The sequence below is a fragment of the Dasypus novemcinctus genome, chromosome 7 (assembly GCF_030445035.2).
Source record: "Dasypus novemcinctus isolate mDasNov1 chromosome 7, mDasNov1.1.hap2, whole genome shotgun sequence".
Classification (NCBI taxonomy): Eukaryota; Metazoa; Chordata; class Mammalia; order Cingulata; family Dasypodidae; genus Dasypus; species Dasypus novemcinctus.
Window position 1 is genome coordinate 91,039,748 of NC_080679.1, and position 22,289 is coordinate 91,062,036.

The 22,289-nt window shown below is 37.2% G+C and overlaps 1 protein-coding gene across 3 annotated transcripts in view; it reads left to right on the forward strand.

The window, feature by feature from the left end:
• The window catches only part of CCDC148 (coiled-coil domain containing 148), a 266,519-nt gene that overhangs the window by 105,208 nt on the left and 139,022 nt on the right, over window positions 1-22,289 (forward strand). For 2 of the 3 annotated variants that reach the window (XM_071216424.1, XM_071216425.1), the window contains exons 4-7: window positions 1,629-1,780; window positions 7,072-7,167; window positions 7,246-7,427; window positions 21,413-21,551. In XM_071216424.1, the coding sequence (XP_071072525.1) occupies window positions 1,629-1,780; window positions 7,072-7,167; window positions 7,246-7,427; window positions 21,413-21,551 (569 nt within the window). Of the gene's footprint in view, window positions 1-1,340; window positions 1,424-1,628; window positions 1,781-7,071; window positions 7,168-7,245; window positions 7,428-21,412; window positions 21,552-22,289 lie in introns of all 3 variants that reach the window. The other variant, XM_058300887.2, reaches the window with a different exon arrangement.

The window sequence follows — 22,289 nt, forward strand, 5'->3', positions numbered from 1 at the left end:
ACTTATTCCAATTGGTTTCTAAAAGCTTTTTTCAAAGCAATTATATAAAAACAATAATATATACATTTATGTGTTGGGTAATATTATCAGTAGTTAAATACTAAACTTTGTTTTAAATGTATATAATATATCTTATAGGTAGTGATATGCTGGTAAAGTTTTAATAACTAGCCTTTCAAAACTGGGTACATATATACATATGTCAGTTCTCCAAAATTGTTCACTTCCTTATTCCTCCCAACACCCTCACGCTAAGCTATTGCCTCTGAAGGATAAAGTTGAGGAAACAAAGTTAACAGATTTACTTGAAACTAAGAAATGAGTATAGTACAATATCATACTTGTGGGTGAAGATATATAGGCAATATCAAGTATAGCAAAGAAGAGAGAAAGGAGGAAATAATGGATGCATAAATATCAAGTATACCATGAAGAAAAAAGAAAAATCATAAACCAGTAAAAATTGACTGTAAAAAAAAGCCAGAAAAGATAAAAGTATAAAAAGCTGAGAAAGAGACAGCAGCAAAGTAGCATTAATTAAGAAGGTTATGCAGGAAAAATTTCAACATGAGGGAGAAAAGTAGATGTTTCTTTTCCTGGTATTTTAGCTGTTTTATGTCAGTATAATAAAAATTAGCTCTGTATTTTGTCTCTTTTTGTAAGTTCTCCGCTCGTCAACAGTTGTGTGATCTTAGATAAGTTTTTTTTTTAAGCTGAGAATACAAGGGAGCTGAACTGAATGATTTTTAAGTGCTATGTTTCTGGTTAAACAAATCCATTCTGGTTTGACTCCACTATTATTCACCTATCCTCCATGTTACAGTTTCAAATGTTATCTTAAAAATTCTGCTGGCACACACTACATGCTGAAAAAACAGACTAGGCATTATCATGTATAACAGCACCTCCATACATATAAATACTAACAAAAACTCCACCTCATATAAGTGGACTGCTTTATAAGATGATGCCACATATGTAATGGAATACTACGCAGCCATTAAAATAATTAGAAAAATTATTTAAAAGCATCTAAAAATATTAATGTTAAGAAGAAAACCACAATATGAAATGTTAAGTATGCCATAATTACAACCATATTAAATGCATATGCATGTAGAAAATGGCTAGAAACTAATATGCAAAAATGAAAATAATTGTTGCGTTGAAATGCTGTGATTATTTCAATTTTCTTATTTTATACCATTTTCATATTGTTAAGAATTTAGAACATGGTTTGAATAATGAATGGATGAACAAAACAACACAAGATTGAATATTTCTACATATGAAATGTATTCATTTCTGTAAAAAATTGATTTAGATAATGTCTATTTCAGATGTAAAATGGAATCTGAAATAAAATCCTTTCTCAGTGAAGGAAACATTGGAAATGAGTATCTTTCTGACCTTACAAATTTTGGTGAGATTTTTCCTCCTGAATTTAAAGGGGGGTGGTTGATTTTGAAGAATCAAAGTGGGCCAGTCACTTCATGTCCTTTTGATATTAACTGCTATTTGATTCTTTCCAAAAGAACCCCAAAATATAACTGCACTCTGATTACCTATTCTTGGGGGAAACTCAAAATAATGATGTGTTTCCTTGATTCAATTTTGTTTCACCATAGAACAGGAATTATCAGAGCAATGGCGCGCATACCTTCAAAATGTGATAAGTTCTATTCAGTGGTTGAGAGCAGATCTGAAATACAGACAGCATCGTACTTTACAGCATTCAAACCCACACATTGAGTTTAACTCAGTGAAAGTACTGGATGAGGTCAGTATGTTACCTTTATTTTCAATGTAATAATTTATTTTTATCCCAATTATAATGGTTTGCAATAGGAAAAAACGTGTTATATATTCAAATATTTAAATAGAAGTTAGAGCAAATTCTGCCTTCTGAACACCTTAAATATATCCCCAAATCTGTCCAAGCACCCATATTTCTTGTCTGGAATGTTTCAGTGACCTCATAACTGATCTTTCTACTTTCATTCTTACCCCTCCTCCCAGTGCATTCTTTTTTTTTTTTTAAAGATTTATTTTATTTATTTATTTCTCCACCACCCTGCCCCCTACTCTGTGATCATTGTTCGCATTTGCTGTCTGCTCTCTGCATCTGCTTGTTGTGTGTTCTCTGTGTCTGCTCATCAGGGACCTCCCAAGTAGAAGGGAGGTTGCCCAACTGCTTGAGCCACATCTGTTTCCCCCAGTGCATTCTTTTAAAAATGTACACCACATCAAATCATGCATCCCCTGCTAAAATCCCTTGGGGTTCCAGGTGGCCCACAAATACTCCCTGTACAAGAGGTCCCTATCTGCTTCTTCAGTTCCATCTCCTACATGATACGCTTTCCCATAAGAGCTTGGTCCCACTGGAGCTTGCCTTCTTTCTATGCCTTACACGTGCCAGGCTCATTCCTGTCTCAAGGATTTTGCACTGGCTCTTTCCTCTGCACCACTGATGGAGGCACTTAGGTCATTTAGGTCTCGCTTAAATATCTTCGCCTTACCTGTCCAGGCCTGTCCTAACCAACCACATAAGAGAAACCAGTCACTTCTTATCACATCACCTTGTTTTTACATCAATTATATAATCCTGGTACTTTCTTATGTTTTTTTGTTTGTTTTTTTACATATGGGGATGGGGGGTGCGGCTCAACCACTGAGCCACATTGGCTTCCCTAAGTTGGCTTTTTCATTTATTTGATTGTTGTTTGTTTTTGTTTCTATTTTTCTAGGAGGCACTGAGAACTGAACCCAGGACCTCCCATGTGGGAGGTGGGCACTCAACTGTTTGAGCCACATCTGCTCCCGCTTACACATTTTTGTATTAGTAAATTGACTGCCTCCCCTGACTAGAGTGTAATCTTCATGAGCATAATTGTGTTAGATTTTATATCGCTTTCATAAATTATAATAAAAACCTCAAAAAGCAATGTCCAAGCAACTAAGAGAGTCAAATACCTAGAACAAATTTAACCAAGGATAAAACCAACTTGTACACAGGAAACTACAAAACATTGCTAAAAGAAATCAAAACAAAGAAGACCCAAATAAATGGAAGGACATTCCAAGTTCATGTACTAGAAGACTAAATATTGTTAAGATGCTAATTCTATCTTAAGTAATTTACAGATTCAACACAATCCCAGTCAAAATTCCAATAGTCTTCTTTGCAGAAAAGGAAAAGCCAACAATCAATTTTGTAAGGAATGATAAGGGCTCCTGAATAGCCAAAGCCATTCGGAAAAAGAATGAAGTTGGAGGATTCACATTTACTGATTTTAAAAGTTTTAATAGGAAAGTGGATTTGGTTCAATGGATAGAGTGTCTGCCTACCACATGGGAGGTCCAAGGTTCAAACTCAGGGCTTCCTGACCTGTGTGATGAGCTGACCCATGCACAGTGCTGACGTACGCAAGGAGCGCTGTGCCATGCAGGGGTGTCCCCCATGTAGGGGAGCCCCACACACAAGGAGTGTGCCCCATAAGGAGAGCTGTCCAGCGTGAAAAAAGTGTGACCTGCCCAGGGTGGTGCTGTGCACACGGAGAGCTGACGCAGCAAGATGACACAATAAAAAGAGGCACAGATTCCCGGTGCCACTGATAAGAATCCAAGCAGACACAAAAGAACACACAGCAAATGGGCATAGAGAGCAGACAACTGGGGTGTAGGAGGGGGCAGGGAAGGGGAGAGAAATAAATAAAAAATCTTATTTTAAAAAAAGATTAATATGAGGAATTTTGAAAAAAAAAAGTGTTTACACGGGAGTGAATGTGGCTTAAATGGTTAAGTTCCTGCTTCTCACATGGGAAGTCCTGGGTTTGGTTCCTGGTGCCTCCTAAAAAACCAGAAACAAACAACAGGCAAACAAATGAAAAAGCCAACTCAGGGAAGCTGGTGTGGCTCAGTGGTTGAGCACCAAAATCCCACATATGAAGTCCCAGGTTCAATCCCCAGCCCTCAGGGCCTGAAGAAAACAAAAGTTTTTACAAATCTTTTGTAAAAAGCTTTGTTGCTGGCACAAGGACAGACATACAGACCAATAAAATTGAATTGAGAATTTAGAAATAAACCCTTAGATAGATGGCCAATTGATTTTTGACAAGGGTGCCAAGTCCACTCAATGGGAAAGAATAGTCCCTTCAACAAATGTTGCTGGGAAAGCTAGATATTCATATGGAAAAGAATGAAGGTGAACCCCAACCTCACACCATAAACTAAATTAACTCAAAATGGATCAAAGACCCAAATATAGGAGCCAAAACTATAAAATTCCTAGAAGAAAACATAGGGAAGCATCTTTAGGAACTTGTGTTAGGTAATGGTTTCTAAGACTTTATACCAAAAGCAGGAATCACAGAAGAAGAAAAAAATAAATGGGACTTCATCAAAATTAATAATTTTTTCGACTAAGGGTCCTCAGGACAGTAATGACAACATACAGAGTGGAAGAAAGTATTTGAAATCTACATATAAAGGTTTAATATCTAGAATATATAAGTAAATCATACAACTCAACAACAAAAACACAACTCAATTTAAAAATGGACGAAAGACTTGAATAGACATTTCTCCAAAGAAGATATACAAATTGTCAAAAAGCATATGAAAAGATGTTCAACATCATTAGCCATTAAGGACATGCTAGTCAAAACCGAGATGAGATACCACACCCACTGAATGGCTACTATTAAACAAACAAACAAAACTCAGAAAAGAGTTGGAGAGGATATGGATAAATAGGAACATTTGTTCATTGTTGGTGAGAATGTAAGACGGTTCAGTCACTGTGGATGATAGTTTGGTAGGTCATCAAAAAGGTAAGTATAGAATTACCATATGATCCAGCAATTTACCTTCTAGGTATATACCTGAAAGAATTGAATGCAGGAACTCAAACCGATATTTTCATGGTGATGTTCATGGTTTTGCAAAAAGTATCCAACAGATGAATAGATAAATAAAATGTGGCTTATGAATACAATGGAATTTTATTCAGCCATAAAATGGAATGAAGTTGTGGTACACATAACAACATGGATAAACCTTTAAGACATCATGTTGAGAGGGAATCTATAACTGCAAGCAAGACATTTCCACCTACTTGCCCCATGGGATCTAATTTCCCTCTCAATTGGAAGCAGAGTGGGTATCACTATCCTCAAATCCTCAAGATTGAGGAATGAACAAACATAAGAGGGGAATGCAATTATGTACTAAAGTACACTTTAGTCCATAATCTACTTTAGTCCATAATGGAAGAACTTGAAACACTGATATAAAGACAGTGGTCACCAGAAGTTCTGAAGGAAGGGAGAGAGAAGAATTGGTGTAACATGGGGCATTTTGGGGACATTGGAATTGTTATGCAGGACATTGCAAGGATGTGTATAGTCCATTATACATTTTGTCAAAACCTATAAAATTGTAGGGTGCAAAGTGTAAACCGTACTGTAAACTATAGACCATGGTTAGTAGCAATGCTTCAATATGTGTTCATCAATTGCACCACACTAATGAAAGATGTTAATGGGGAAAAGTGTGGGAGGGGGAGGAGTGAGGTAAATGGGAATCCCCTATATTTTCAGTGTAACATTTATGTAATCTAAAGCTTCTTTAAAAATAAGAAAGACATGATGAGTGAAAGAAGTCAGATACAAAGGACAAATATTTTATGATCTCAATGATATGAAATAATTTTTTTAAAAAATTTCACAGTCAGAAACTGGAATACAGATTACCAGAGACCAGGATAGGGATAGGGAATGGACAGTTAATGTGTCAATGATGTATAGTTTCTGTTTGGGGTGACTGAAAAGTTTGGTGGTGGTAGCACAACATTGTGAATGTAAGTAACACGACTGAATTATACATTTGAATGTGGTTAAAAGGAGAACTTTTAGATTGTATATATGTTACTGGAATAAAACTTTAAAAAATCCCATTGGACTGTGCAAAACAAAGAGTGAATCCTAATGTTAAACTATGGACTAAAGTTAATAATATTGTGACAGTTTGAAGCTGGGTAGACCCCAGAAGATCACGTCCTTATAGCTAATCCATTCCTGTGCATGTAAACATATTGTAGGTGGGGCCTTTTTTTAAAAATCAAATTACTTCATTTAAGGGCCTTTGATTAGATTGCATGATCCAGAATAGATCTTAATCCTTTTACTGGAGTCCTTTATAAACAGGACTGTGTGGAGCCACAGAAACATAGAGAAATGCCCAGAAGCTGAGAGGAATCCCCAGATGAAGCAGAAAGCACCGGAGCCCAGACAAGGCAGAGACTGGCAGACACTGCCATGCGCCTCACCTGCCTTGCCAGATGAGAGAGGACCCCAGGACACCAGCAGCTGGTCTTGATGATGCCTTCATTTGGACATTTTTCTCAGCCTCACAACTCTAAGCTTTTAAATTAATAAACCCCCTTTGTAAAAACTAACTCATTTCTGGTATAGTGCCTTGACAACCTTTAGCAAACTAAAACAAGTATATTTGTAATAATATTGTTTTATCGATTGGAGCAAAGGTACCACACTAATGCAAAGCATTAATGAGGAAAACTGTGTGTGAGGAGGGTTTATGGGAACTCTGTATTTTCTGCGTGATTTTTTCTATAAAATGACAACTTCTCTCAACCAAAAAAATCAATGCCCAGCAATATCCCTAGAGATTCAAGGTAAGGATGCAAGGGAAGGAAGGGGTGATGTGATAAGCAGAGACAATCTGTTAAGCTCTCTGCCTTATGACAAACAAAATCCAAATGTGGGTGCAGAGTGGCTGTGAACTTAATGGGTAGTTTCCAAGCCTGTGGTGGAGTTAGGCATCTGGAAGCCGCATTGAGTCTCATCTGACCAATGAGCACTTTCTGACTGTGGCATCTCTTGAACTCTTCCATAGGCCTTCACTAGGACCTTCACTTATCTATAACTTTTTACTCATTATTGGTTTTATGAATAATTCCTATACTTTAAAAATATTTATTTTATATTTCCCTCAAATTGGTTGAATTGCAATAATTTACGTTCTATAAAGGTTGTTCAAAATGTCTTACAGGTTGACTTTGTGAAGAAAAAATTGAAAGCTGTTTTTGAAAGACTCAACCTAGAGCAAGAGAAAATAGAAAAGGATCTTTCAGAATGTACTATGAAAGTAAGTGTGGTACTGATAATAATTGGTTTATTAAGTTGTCATTTATATTAAAAATATTCAAATAGGGTTTTTTTTCAGATACACAGTCATTTTTCAGGAGAAAGAAGCAATCCTCTTAGTGAACTGCCCATGGAATTAGAAACTTTGGAATGCCCATACCCTGATTTGAAATCTTCAATCGTTAATGAGTTCTGGAACTTTACAGAAAAATATCAAAAGAAACTTCAAGACATTGATCTGCAGTTAGAAGACATATACAGGTAATGATAAAATTACTTGAATCATATAGATTCTTGAAGCTAAATTTTAATTTTTGTTGGGAATCACTATACTTCTGGCTTATTGTTTCACCATTACTATGTGAATATAATACAGCAAATCAATAAATGTTTAGATTTATTATTTTTTTAATGGAGAGAATTTTTTCCAAAATAATTTCTCTGAAATATGGGTTTTTAGATTTTGCGAAGTTAAAACATTATGAAAATACCCTTTTTATTGACCTCTTTGCTGTACAGGTAAGAAATAGTTATTAAATATGAATTTTCTTGTCAAGATATGATGATGTGAGAAGCAGATGTGGCTGAAGCAGTTAGGCTCCTTTCTACCATATAGGAGGTCCAGGGTTTGATGCCCAGGGCCTCCTGGTGAAGGCAAGCTGGCCTGTATGGTAAGCTGACCCACGTGGAGTACTGGCCTGCACAGAGTACTGCCATGTGCAGGAGTACCGCCCTGTGCAGAAGTGCCACCCCATGCAGGAGTGCTGGCCCACATAGAGAGTTGGCACAGCAAGATGATGCAACAAAAAGAGACATAGAGGAGAGATGATAAGAGATGTGGCAGACCAAGGAGCTGAGCTGACGTGGTGCAAGAGAATTATCGCTTCTCTCCCACTCCAGAAGGTCACAGGATCAGTTCCTGGAGCACCTAACAAAAGAACATGCAGTGAATGGACACAGAGAACAGACAACAGCAGAGGGGGGAGAAATAAATAAATAAATAAATCTTTTAAAAAAAGATATAATGTGTGAAAACCCTCAGATCAGGTCTAATAATAACAAAGGAAAATGTATTCATGGAATTATGTTACTTGTAATTCACAATGATTTTGTTCTATGGCAAACACAGTATATTTTATAAAAGTTTTAAAAACTTTTGTAGATTTAATGTACAAGAATGTATATTAAGTGGCAAATATAATGACAAGTGAATAAAAGTCCAGTTTTGAAATTGGTTATCGTCTCTAGTTAACTTCTATATTGAAATTCTTTTAAATAATAAACCCAGAAATGCCATCCTAGGTCAGTTCAATGCTCTACCTCATGAAGTGGATGTATATAAAATTTCTGGGGAATCTTTTGTAGGAAAACATACTTTTTTTCTATTTGTATTGACTTCAATATTTGAAATCTATTAAAGGTACACATTTATAGGTAAATTTTTTTTTTAAAATTTATTTCTCTCCCCATCCCCCACTGCCCTGGTTGTCTGTTCTCTGTGTCCATTTGCTGCATCTTCTTTGTCCGCTTCTGGTGTTGTCAGTGGCACGGGAATCTGTGTTTCTTTTTGTTGTGTCATCTTGCTGTGTCAGCTCTCCGTGTGTGTGGCGCCATTCCTGGGCAGGCTGCACTTTCTTTTGCGCTGGGCGGCTCTCCTTATGAGGCTCACTCCTTGTGCGTGGAGCTCCCCTACGCAGGGGACACCCCTGCATGGCTCGGCACTCCTTGCGCACATCAGCACTGCACATGGGCCAGTTCCACACAGGTCAAGGAGGCCCGGGGTTTGAACCACGGACCTCCCATGTGGTAGACGGATGCCCTAACTACTGGGCCAAGTCCGTTGCCCTATAGGTAAATTAAAATTAAAAGATTGTTAAATTGAAATGAAAGGAAATGAATCTGACAAGTATTTATGTTTCTTATATTTCTTTAAGAATTGCCTGTGAACAAAGCTCCTTCTACATGAAACTATTAGAGTTAAGAAGAAACGGACAAGGAAAACCTTAAATCCTACCAAGTAGAGTTCTTTGCTTTGGTTGCTCCTTCATCCAAAATCTTTAATTATAATTAACTTGTCCCAGCATACTTTTGTAGGTGAATAGGGTCAATCCTATGTGGCTTCTGAGTCTTTCCTGACCTTAGTTTCTTTCTGACACCTGTGGAGACAGTCATGCTTTCCTCCCCATGAGACAACCTTTGGTCTCCTGAGAGCCTTTCCTAGTCTCCCACTCTTTCTCACACCTTCCCTTTTTCTTTCTTAAGAGTTTGCAATAAAGCTGAGGGAAAATTTAGTAATATATCATTAACACTCAATTGACTATGTTTTAATTGAAATCAATTGATTTAATTGATTAATCACAGTAAAGTGTTAGCTCAACCAGGCACTTAGTTTTAAGTTCCTAAGTGTAAAGTAAAGCTCCTTTCTCCTCTCCCAATCCCAAACATGTTAAAGAGATTTTAGAACTAACCAGGCAAGAAGGAGGTGGCTAGGAAATTGGTGAAGTATGTAATCGGCTGATTAACTGGTTGTGAGGGAGGTAAATCTAACTCTTCTCTTTTAAAGCAAGTTGGTTGGTCATGGTTTTTCCTCCCAAATGGCACCTTGCCCCACTGTGAAAGACATCTAAGACTGTGGTGTTTTTAGGTCAGCAGCTCCCAAATATGGAAGAATCCTCCTGAATACTCTTCAATGGCTCCTTTCCGGTCAGAACTGGCCTTTCCAGTACATTTACCTACTTTCTTTGTAATCTGAATTCAATTTCTGCTGTCCCTTGTGCAACCCTGTGTCACTCAAAAATGAACATATTTTATGTTTCTGATGTGTTTGCTACAATTTTAGTTAGTAGTTAGTGATGTTTTCTTTCTTTTATTTTAAGATTTATTTTTTATTTCTACCCACCCCACCCCGCCCAGTTGTCTGCTCTCTCTGTCCATTCATTGTGTGTTCTTCTGTGACTGCTTCTATCCTTATCAGCGGCACTGGCAATCTGTGTTTCTTTTGGTTGCATCATCTTGCTGTGTCAGCTCTCCGTATGTGCGGTGCCATTCTTGGGCAGGCTGCACTTTCTTTCGTGCTGGGTGGCTCTTCTTATGGGGCACACCCCTTGCACGTATCAGCACTGCACATGGGCCACCTCCACACTGGTCGAGGAGGCCCAGGGTTTGAACCGCAGACCTCCCATATGGGAGACGGACGCCCTATCCATTGGGCCAAGTTCACTTCCCAGACAGAAACCTTTTTAATACCTGTTTCAATATTCTTATCCAGCCTTTCATTTGTTTTTTAAAATAATTAGTCAAATCTATTGTTCTATTCCATTATGGCTTCTGACTTTGGTGTCATACATGAAAAGATCTCATTTACCTTTAGAAGGAAACATTTCTAAATTATTGAAATATAAACATTGAAATTGTTTTTCAGTGTTTAGAAGGCATCAAACAAAAGTTCATCTTTCTTGCTCTTTCTGAAAACATTTGTAGCTTTGGTACACCCTTTGAAAAAGTTGATACTTTGCAAATTGGTGTTTAAATTAATTTTTCTATTTTAATAGGTGTGTATTTACCATGTGTACTGAATGGAGGAAAAAAGAGGTAAGAAATGTAAAGGTGAAACAATTAGTTCTTGGATCTGGGACTTTATATCACTTGCTTCATCTTTTGGAATTTGTGATCAGAGCACTGGATGTGGCTATCAAGTTAACATCACCAGTATCTTACTCATATTCTTTTTCTCTATTTTGCAAGATTAATCTATGCAACTTAGCTCTATCACTGTCTTTGTTGAAAGTTTTTACCAAAAGGGAAATAAATCCATGCAACTTCCATTATAGACCTGATTATTCCTTTGTTTCAAAGTAAAGGATATATGTTATTGCTAATAAAAGATGAAATAGATAAAATCCAGCATTAGAAGTCAGTCTTTAAGAAATAATGAGTAGCCTCACAAACTGTGTATGTGACTGTTTCTTAAGAATATAAGCAAGATGAAAAAGAGGGAAAGAAGCATGGTATATAATTGGCATCGGCTTACTTGAGGTCACAGCAAGTTAAAACATTGGAGCTTGAATTACCAGGTAGCATTTTCCTCTGAAAATGTAGTCTCAGAACTGAAGGTTTAAATGCCTAGACATGTCCAGACTCAGGTTCTACATTTCTGGTCTGAGCTTGTTGTGTGTGAAGGATGATTAATAAATGGGGGAGAACTTCTCGGAAACAGCAGCATAATTATTTGATCATTCCTTCTTCACTTGGTCACATCAGATAGATGACTCACTCAACCAACATCCTGGGTCACTGCAATTCCCATTTTCTCTTGCCAGTTTCCAACATGGATTGTCCATCCTAACTGGAATTTATATTTGTTAGAGGGTAACAGTTGTGGGGGATGATTTTATTTTTTGTCACTTATGTTTGATAGTTTTCTCTTAAAATATCATCATTGAAAATACTTAATTACCTTATGGCTTAATATGTTTTCTTGAACCATAGACCACATTTGGTGATTATTTGTTCTACTTTGTGTTTGTTGTGGGAATAGAATACATTTTAAATTCTCTTCATTATGGTGGAATGGGTTTTACCCAAATTCTTCAGGACACATTAAAAACTAGTTTTTCTTTGCTTAATTAATACTCAGTCTGAAATAATTTATTTCTGTGTTATGCTTGCTTAAATGTATTTGTAAAAAGTATACCCAGCAATATTAGCTAAAATGTCTAGTTCAACCAGCCAGTGTTACTATTACCACAGTCTACATCTGTCTTCTTTTTTTTTTTAAGATTTGTTTTTTATTTTTATTTCTCTCCCCTTTCCCCACCCCCCAGTTGTCTGTTCTCTGTCTATTTGCTGCATGTTCTTTGTCCACTTCTGTTGCTGTCAGCGGCACAGGAATCTGTGTTTCTTTTTGTTGCGTCATCTTGCCATGTCAGCTCTCCGCGTGTACAGTGCCATTCCTGGGCAGGCTGCACTTTCTTTTGCACTGGGCAGTTCTCCTTACAGGGCGCACTCTTTGTGCGTGGGGCTCCCCTACGCGTGGGACACCCCTGTGTGGCACGGCACTCCTTGTGCACATCAGCGCTGCATGTGGGCCAGCTTCACACAACTCCTTGACTCCACATTGGGTCAGGGAGGCCCAGGGTTTGAACTGCGGACCTACAAATAGGGTCGACTGATGCCCTAACCACTGGGCCAAGTCTGCTTCCCTATATCTGTCTTCTTGACAGAATTGTTTCAGCTAGGTAGAGACTACACAGTATAATGGTGCATGGGATGCAATTTTTATACTACAGGAGACTTAAAAATCAGGGTTTTGTATGATGAAATGGTCAGAGTCATTCATGAGAGGTTTCTATCCTTCAATAGGTATGAAGTCAAATTAATCTTGAGTAAATCAGATTGGAGAAAATGAAAATATAACAGCTTGACAGATTTGTCTAGGACAAATGACATACATTATTTTTTACCCTGGATAATGCAGGTAGAGTTTGTTATTAAAATAGGTACAAGCAAATAAGCAGAGTCAACATTAAGATTTCTATGGAGAAGATTGTCAAATTTTGACATGGGAAGAATTATAATACATATTTTATATACCAAATCAATTGCTCGTAAGAAGTTTTCCCTGCTTTATACCTTGAAATTCAACTGCAGGTAAATCATAACCCTTTGAGGAAATTATATCAATAGAACTGACACTATGGAGAACCATAATAAAAGGAATTACAATTACTACATTCACAGGTTTATGTTTATTTGCCATATCAACTCCTATAGAATCATAGAGTTGAACATTTTTAATGTCTAAAATGTAGCAAACTGAGGAAAAGAACCATCAGTCTTCTGATCTATTATTATAATTTCTTAATGATTACTGATAATTGGTTTGAGGTGATATTATAGCATTTGCATGTGGCAATTAAAATTTCAGAAGGTCTCATGAAAGTTAATTAAATTTTTCCTCATGCTGACCCCAAGAAGTAGGCCAGTTTGATTATTCTTGTTTTGGGACCTGGAAAATTGAGTTACGATGTCTATACAAGGCAAATGTTTTCAATGCTATTGTACATAAAAGTGTTTTAGCCCCCAACAATGCCCATTCATCAAGTAAAGAAGAAAATAGTGACAGGGAGGCAGATTTTGGTGCAATGTAAGGATTTTTGTGTCAAAATTAGAGAAAAACAATGTATTTGCAGGTCATCTTCACTGATTTTACTCACCTGAGTTTGAGGTATTATTGTTGTTGTTGTTTAGTTTTTTCCTTCTTAAAAATGGCCTTTGGTGTCTGGACAGCTGCCTATCCCCTTTAGGTGTTGGTGTCTTGCCACGATAGATCTGCATCTCTTTCATCTCTGCCTCCTTTTACAGTATTTTCCTTCCAAAGCAATGTTAGGATGCCACCATTTAAAAATCATTCTTCTTCACTTCAGGTCGCTATCATTTAAGATGTCTTTTGCTGTAAGAAAATACTCAGACAACTCCAAGTAACTTAAACAATCAAGACATTTCTGACCTAGTTTAACAAGAACTCGAAAGATAGAGAAGTCCAAGCACAGTATGGTCTAGCCTTCTGTACTCTCTTGCCCTGACTTCCTGGAGGGTAGATGACTACCTGCCATATGTTTCACAGAACAACATCCAGAAGCAGAAAGGGACCTTTTCATCATTGTGACTCTTTTTCACAACTAGGAAATCCTTGCCCCAAAATTCTTCTCATATTTCATTGGCCAGAAGTGGGTCTCTTGTCCATACCTATGCCAAACACTGGTTGGAGGAAGAGGCCATTTGTGAATGGCTGAAGATCAACAAAGATTCACTCTCAGGATGTGAGATGGGGGCCACCTTCCTTGAAACAGGGTGCCAATAGAGGGTGGTAGATCCTGAATAAAATCAGGATTCTGGTGGGCAGAAGCCAGGGAGAGTGATACTATCTGCTATAACTTCCTTTTCCTTATACTACTTACGATGAATATAATGGTTTAAAACTTAGCATAAGGCTGTGTGCCTTGCCTATGGTGTGCGGGCGTCCCTAGAGCCCTTGGGAGCCTTTTGTTTGAGGCTTTGTTTACTGTGGCAGTCTGTGAAATCTGCCTGGGACCTGCAGAAGCGTAGCCTCTAGAATGACCTTCAGACTGGCTTTGAAGTTTCTTAGCCATAAAAACTGTATTTAATATTTCTCCTATACTTTTGGTATAATTTTTTTTTGAGACCTCTAAAAATAAAGTTCATTATTTTTAAAAACCCTAGCATATAGGATGGTTGAGCCTGCTAGGGGTTCCTTTACCAGGCATTTTAATCTTGATCATATTATCCAAAAACTGTCATTAGGAATTATATTGTCTCTTGAAGATAATGGTGGACATAGGCAAAGAAGAGTGGTTTAGGAGGCTTGCCATCATCCCAGCTACTCTACCTACAAAAAACATGTATTCCAAGTAAAAATTGAGTTTTCTATGCAAACCATTCTAAAAAAAAAAAAATCTAGTGAAAGCAATGTGCTTGTTATGAAAATGGAGCTTCCAAATAAGTCCTCTAACCTCTTCTAATCCATTTTTTATGCCTCCTATAAGAAATTCTGGAGCCATCATTTTTAGGACCCTGACACATTTTCACTTTCTTATTTACCTCTTGAAAGAGTGAGGCTTTGGATGCTGGTGCAATTTCTGGCTTTACCCTATGGGTCACTTAAAAATTTTTTTTCTATTCTTCAATCCTATGGACTTTTGACCATGTTCCTGAGAGCCCACTTTATTCTGTTTGACTGGTGCCTGTTCACTAACCAGATTCGGTAGAGTATGGTAACCCTTGAAGTATGAACTGGTAAGTGGGAATGATCTCCTGGAAAAAAGAATGCACATACCCAAACAAAATCCAAAGAGCAGATTCTGCTGGTCAGAAATGAGCCTGGGGTCAGGGAGTTCCCTGTGTAATCCAGGCTGAAGATCAAATATGAATTTGTATTTGGACAATGGGCCTAGGGTGAGGTTCTGGGTAGAGGGCAACTTGCAGGAACCAAGCTGATTAGCTTGGGGCTTTGGATGGGTCTGGTTCAGAAAGATATCACTGAAAAGTGAAGTAGAGTTATATTTTCCGGAGGGTCAGACTCTATGCAGCCAGACTATCTGACAAACAAGGGAACTGTGTCAGAGGTATCTTTTACTCACATTAATTCTTCGGTGGCTCACTGCAATTCTATTTCTTAGTGGAAGAGCACAAGGTGTCCTCTGACTCAGTTATACTTTAAGAGATAAGAGTTTTTCTTCTGGCCAGTTTCCCAAGGCCATTTACCAATCTCAAGGCAGTGGTCAGATGCTGATAACTACATCAGCTAACTTCAGGAGGCATTAATTACCATTTTGTCAGAAGATCTCTTCACTCTGGCAAAATATGGAACAGCTTTCAGTCAATTTGTAAACACAAAGCTTAGTTTCTTAGACTTATTTCCACTGTTAAATTACCACTGCTACCCTTACATATCTTGTTTGCCAGTTATCCCCTACCCAAGTGTATTTTGGTATTACGGAACCAGAACCTAAGGTAAGTAGTTTCAATAGACTATGATGAAAACTGTTGGCTAAGTTAAATTCAAGTCACTTTAGGATCTTTGAAAAGATTCAAACAAGTAGTATTAAGGAAGACAATCGTCTGTGGTAAGGCTGAGTTTTCACTGTCCCATCATCCTCCTTTTCTGAATTACCTGTTTTGTCTCACTTTCTGAGACATCATAATGATAGGGTATCTGTAGACTTCAATATTTGTGGGTCAGGGATGGTGGGTGTGAGCTGAGTGGTAAATACCTCACCCTTCTGCAGGCTGAAATTTCTTTATGTATTAGAAGTGCTTTCTAAACCTTCAAAATGTAAAATCTTGGTGTTCTATGATAATGATGAAAGTTGTAAAACATTTTAGATGAGAAAATATGGGTGGAAAAAAGAAATAGAAATAGCAAAAGCCCAGCTAAAGATCTTTTTTCTAATGATATTTAAGAATTGCAAATGTGTAGAATAATTTTTAAGTATTCTTTTAAAGTTTTTTTAGAATTATAGTCATTTTTAAAATTCAGAAAGTGCATAAGAAATCAGAATATTTTTCAGTATCTGTTCAGCTTAGCTAATTCTGTCACAAACACCAGCAAAACAGTGAAATTAAATAGAGATTTCGTAGTTGAAAGCTAATCTTAGTTTTGGTTACTTTATGTTGATTTTTCTGTAATAATGAAAAGCTGAAGGTTTGATTAATAAAGATAAATATCCAGATTTGAGTTTAGAATTGCAGGTACATTGAATTTAATTTTATTTTAGAGGTTAAAAGGTCATGTTCTAGGAAAAGGCCACTTTGTCATTGTAAAGAGGTTATTATATTTGAATCTCTCTCTTAGATTTTTACTACCCATGAAACAATATAAATCTCGTGGTGGGAGTTTCCTTCCTCACAAGCAGCATTTCTAATGGAGATGTATGGCTGTGCCATTAGTGTTGCTGATGTGAATATTTGTCTCCAGTTTTAAGCCTGCAGCTCTCCAACTGCTATAAATACTCTAAAAATAATAATATTGTGGGTATTTACGTATCATTTCTTTCAAACATGTTTGTCATTTTTATTCTACATGTTCTAGAAAATGACTTGCAATTTGTGTAATTGTGGTAATTGGAAAAAGCTGTTGGGATGGGAGGCTTCTAAAATCAACAAGAAGGGCAAAATGAATGTGATGGCTGTTCACAGCATACTTGGTTTGAAATATCTGGTTTTAATGTTATACTAGCATTTCACATTTTTAAGTGGATTCTATGTTGTCACTAAAATGGCACCTAATTAATATATTCACACAGTGTATAAAAATGTGCCGAGTGTCACAAATTCTCTTGCTTCTATATTTATTTATAGCAATGTATACTGCTTAATGTATGCTTTTATTCAGAAAGCATTTTTGTAAATGTTTGCTATTTGCACTTTCTCTTTGAGAATAGCCACAATCTTGTACGACCATTCAGTATGTCATCAAAGCAATTAGTTTAGACATAATTGTCCATTTAACAAAGGATTTAAATTATTTTTGAAAATTATGGGCAAGATTGTTTTTAGATTATCTTACATCAGGTTCTATAGAAGCAAAACCAAGACAGGGATTGCTGGAACATGTGATTGATTGGGGGTTGGTCTCAGGAGAAGGGGTGTGAGGGAACAGGAATAAGGCAAGGGAAAATGGCTAAGCAAGGAGGTCTCAGGAGGAGAGTCTGGCTACATTCTGATCCCATAGTGAAACCCTGGAGCACAAATGATACCATAGAATTGGTCCCATCCTAAAGATAATAGACGGGCCTCCTGGACCCCTTTGTCAGTCATTGGCTGTGTTTGGTGCTTGGAAGGGGTCAGGGAATAACCTCCTGAGTGAGGCAGTTAGTAATTGGCCCAGGGCAATTTTTCAGAGAAGGAGGATATCTGTGAGTTTTCAGCCAAGGCTGCCAGCACCTTGGTGACTGGAATGCCTGCTAGTGAACGAGATCTGGGTGGGGCGCCAACTGTATCCATTCCATAGATAAATGACAATTTTAAATAATGGAAAATTTGTTTGTTCCTAGAATCTGTCACTTTCCACCCCCTAGCGTTTACATACATGTATACACATACATACCTATAATCAAATAGAGGTGCAAATTCAGATCATGTTCAAATCCCTTTGATTACAAATTGTAGATATGGAGACATGAACTTCAGCTTTTTTTTTTTTTTAAAGATTTGTTTATTTATTTAATTCCCCCCCTCCCCGGGTTGTCTGTTCTCTGTGTCTATTTGCTGTATCTTGTTTCTTTGTCCGCTTCTGTTGTTGTCAGCTGCATGGGAAGTGTGGGCGGTGCCACTCCTGGGCAGGCTGCACTTTGTTTCATGCTGGGCGGCTCTCCTTACGGGCGCACTCCTTGCGCGTGGGGCTCCCCTACGTGGGGGACACCCCTGCGTGGCACGGCACTCCTTGCGCGCCTCAGCACTGCGCATGGGCCAGCTCCACACGGGTCAAGGAGGCCCGGGGCTTGAACCATGGACCTCCCATGTGGTAGATGGATGCCCTAACCACTGGGCCAAGTCCGTTTCCCTGAACTTAAGCTTTGTTCTCTTCTTATTGCATGTGATATGGTAATAGAGAATTTATGTGGCTAACTCTGCTGTTATAATTATTCATTATTACCATGAATGAAAAAGGGTTTCTTGAGAGAGGGATTAAGATATTGTCCATAAAGATTAGAAGACAATTAACTTTTAAAAAATTATTTTTAGAGCAATTATAGGTTTGCTATAAACCTATAATTTTATAGGTTTATAAAAGTTCCTATATATCCCTTCCCCCAATTTTCCCTATGAACATTTTGCGTTGGTGAGGTACATTTATTACAATTGATGAACCATTATTATTATTATTATTTTATCAACTGAAGTCCATAGTTTATATTAGGGTTCAGTCTGTGTTATAGAGCTCTATGGGTTTAACATAAAATTTTTATTGTGAAAACAAAATACAACTTAATATTTCCCATTTTAACCACATTCAAATATGTAATTCAGTGTTGTTAATTATGTTCATATTGTTGTGTTGCCATTACCACCATCTACTACTAAAACTTTTCTTTTATCATAAACAGAAACTCTGTCCTATTAAGTATTAGCTCCCCATTTCCCACCCTCAGTCCTATCCCTGGTAGCCTATAATCTGGTTTCTGATTCTATTAATTTGTTTATTCTGATTATTTCATCTTTGAGGTCACACAGTATTTGTCCTTTTCTATTTGGCTTACTTCACTCAACATTAAATTTTCTCAAGGTTCCTCAGTGTTGTAGCCTGTATCAGAACTCCATTCCTTTTTACAGCTGAACAATATTCCATTACACAAACACACACACAAATATACATTCTATTACTGATGCTTATTTAACTGCCAAACTTTCTTCCCTGCTTAATGCCACTATTTGAAATTATTTATTTGCAGAAAGCCTTGGACTTCATGTTATTTTAGTTTCCAGATGGCAATTACCATTCAAATAGTCTTAATAATAGGAATTTCTTGGCTCATAGTTCCAGAGGCTAGAGTCTTGCTTCCTCCTGGAGTCAGCATCTTCTGATTGGGGTTCCCTGGCTTTTATATCACATGGCAATGCACATGGCTGTGTCTTCTTTCTCTTCTAGGTTCTGTTGTTTTCCATACTCTTGCTTTCTGGGGCTTTCTTTTTGTGTCAAGTTTCCTTTGCTTATAAGCACTTCAGCCATATTAGATTAAGGCCCACTCTGATTCAGTGTGGGCACCACTTAACTTATAACATCTTCAAAGGTCTTATTTACAAATGGGTTCACATCAACAGGATCAGGGGTTGGAATCTGAATATGCCTTTTGTGGGAGAGCGTGATTCAATCCCCAACACTTGCATAACTGAGTTAGTCAGGACCAAAACCCTTAGTGTGTTCAGTGAATGACCTCATCTCAAATTCTTTCTCTGCAATCGATTATTAGGTCATACTCAAGAACTTTAGAGTATTCTTCTTCCTAGTTATGGTGACTTTGAGCTATCTACGCCAGAAAAATATGTTCTTAAGCTTAATCCATTCCTGTGAGTGTGGACCCATTATATATATGATCTCTTCAAGATGTTACTTCAGTTAAGGTGTGGCCTAAATGAATCAGGTTGGGCTTTAATTTGGATTACTGGAGTCCTTTACAAGCAGAGTGAAAATCAGACAGGGTGAAAACCACGGAGAGCAGTCAGAAGCTGAAAGTCAACAGAACCCAGAACAGAAGAAAGAAGCCAAGAGAGGCTGCCATGTGCATTGCCATGTGACAGAAAAGCCAAGGAACAATGATCTCTAGCAGCCAGCCCCAAACTTCCACAGTCTTCTGGGAGAAAGCATCACCTTCATGACACTTTGATTTTGGACTTCTCCTAGCCTCAAAACTGTGCACCAGTAAATTCCCATTGTTTAAGCCAACCCACTGCATGGTATTTGCTTTAACTGCCAGGAAACTAATACATTTCCACCTCAACTCCTTCACTTACCCCCTTGCTTTTTCCCCAGCCCTCTTTTCCTTACTATTATACAGTCGGTAGAGAGGATTTACTCCTTTGAAAAAGATTTTTTTTTCTTTCTTGCTACTTCCCCAAATAATGAAGTGCTTTGCAAAAACTAGGTAACCTTGTAAGAGGACAGTGGAATTCCCATTAGTATCACTGATTTAAACGGTGTTTTATTCTGTTTTCAACTGTCACATATTTTTCAGGGGCATGGAAGACATTATGAATAATCTTTGATTGCATAATTAACTTTAAGGTAGAAGGCCACTGATACAGGAGAAATAAACAATAGCAAGTTTCCATCTTGGATCAAAGAAATATTTGTTGCTAATAATATTCCTTCTGATTGCATCTGTATTTGATTATTCTAATTTATTAAATAGGAATGACAATATGCAAATAAACTCAGGATACAAGTAGAATAGATTAATTCAGTTTAGAGTTCAAGCTGATATTGCAACTTTTTCACTCTTCTTAGGGCTTTGCTAATACTTTATCTTTATATAAAACACAAACCAAGCCAATGACTAGGAGTATTAGAAATGAAAAAGGCCTTTTGGAATCATGGCAGACATGTTATTAGAAAGATGACTAGAAGGGATCCTATTTACAAATGATTTCTTTAACATCACCAACAATATCTAGTCTTACCCCAACACACCAACAAACCAAGAGGATGAACTTAAAAGATAATTTTAGACTTGACTGTAAAGTCAAACATTAAATAAGTGCTTCCCTCAGTCTATATTTTCTTTTGTACAATTGTTCATTTAATCATATCTGCATTTGTATTCTCCTCTAGTCTGTACATGGGGACTTTGTTGATTAAGAAAAATTCCCCTTTAATCTGTATGTATAATAATTTATTCTCCAAATTTTAATTCATCCATTGATCATGATTTTTAAAATATTGTTTTGGCAAGATGAAATTAAGAACTTAAAACATTGTGTTTAATTGTCGGACCTCTTCAATTTATACCTGGAACTCACGCCAAGACCAAGTAAAGGAGTAAAAGAACCAACTGTATTTATTAGAATTGAGAACGTTTTCTATACCCTTCATCAAATTTAGCTAATGTATTTTTAAAAAACCTTCATTTTACATAATTATTATCTCTTGCTAATAGCTTTAGCAATTTAAAGTCCCTTAAGCTTCCACAATTGCTTAATGATATCTAATGATATTTGTTTGCTTCCAGAAACTTCCAGTTAAGTGAAGAAGACCACTGGATTTACCAGGCTATTTTGGATCAGTATCCTGGAGATCTCTTTGGTAGAAGGACTCTGTATCTGGACATGTTACAAAGATATTTTCCTCACAAATCTAGATATGATCTGGTAAGTGCCAGAGCCTGCATATTGGCAAGTTAAATTATTTTAGTGGTTAATAACTATAAGGCAAAAATATATATATATATTTTAATTATGCTCTAAAAATTATTTTTTCCAATGCTATAGAAATAATGGGATTATAAGTAGAATGTCTTTGAAAGTCAAGCTTCAAGTCTGTTTAGTCCATATGAAGGCAGGAGACTCATGTGGCAACATTTAATCCTTCTGAGTCTAGCTGCCCTGGAGATCTTTCCATTGGCTACTGAGGTTGCTCTTCTGCTGTGCCCGGTCACCTGCCCACCCTCAGAGGTTCTGCCACTGCCAAGTTTACAGAGACTAGAAATTCCAGTGAGAATGGCGTTAAATTCTTGAATTCAAACTCCTTAGGTTGGAAGCTCAGCAAGGAGTGGAGGGTATAGGTCTTGAGGCAGAATTCCTTCTGTGTCCTGGAACCCTCAGTTCTTACTGTTAAGATTTCCAACTGACTGGATGAGGCATACCATATTATGGAGGGTGACCTTTACGTAAGTTGAACTGGCTGTGGATGTTAATCTCATCTGTAAAATATCCTTACAATGACAATCAGGCCAGTGTGTGCTTGACCGGACAACTAGACAACATAACATTCCCAAGTTGACACATAAAATTAACCTTCACAGCAAGTAATAATAATATTAATGTGTATAGGAGTCATAGTGTGTCAGACATGTATAAAATCCTTTAGCAAACAGAATGTATGAGAAA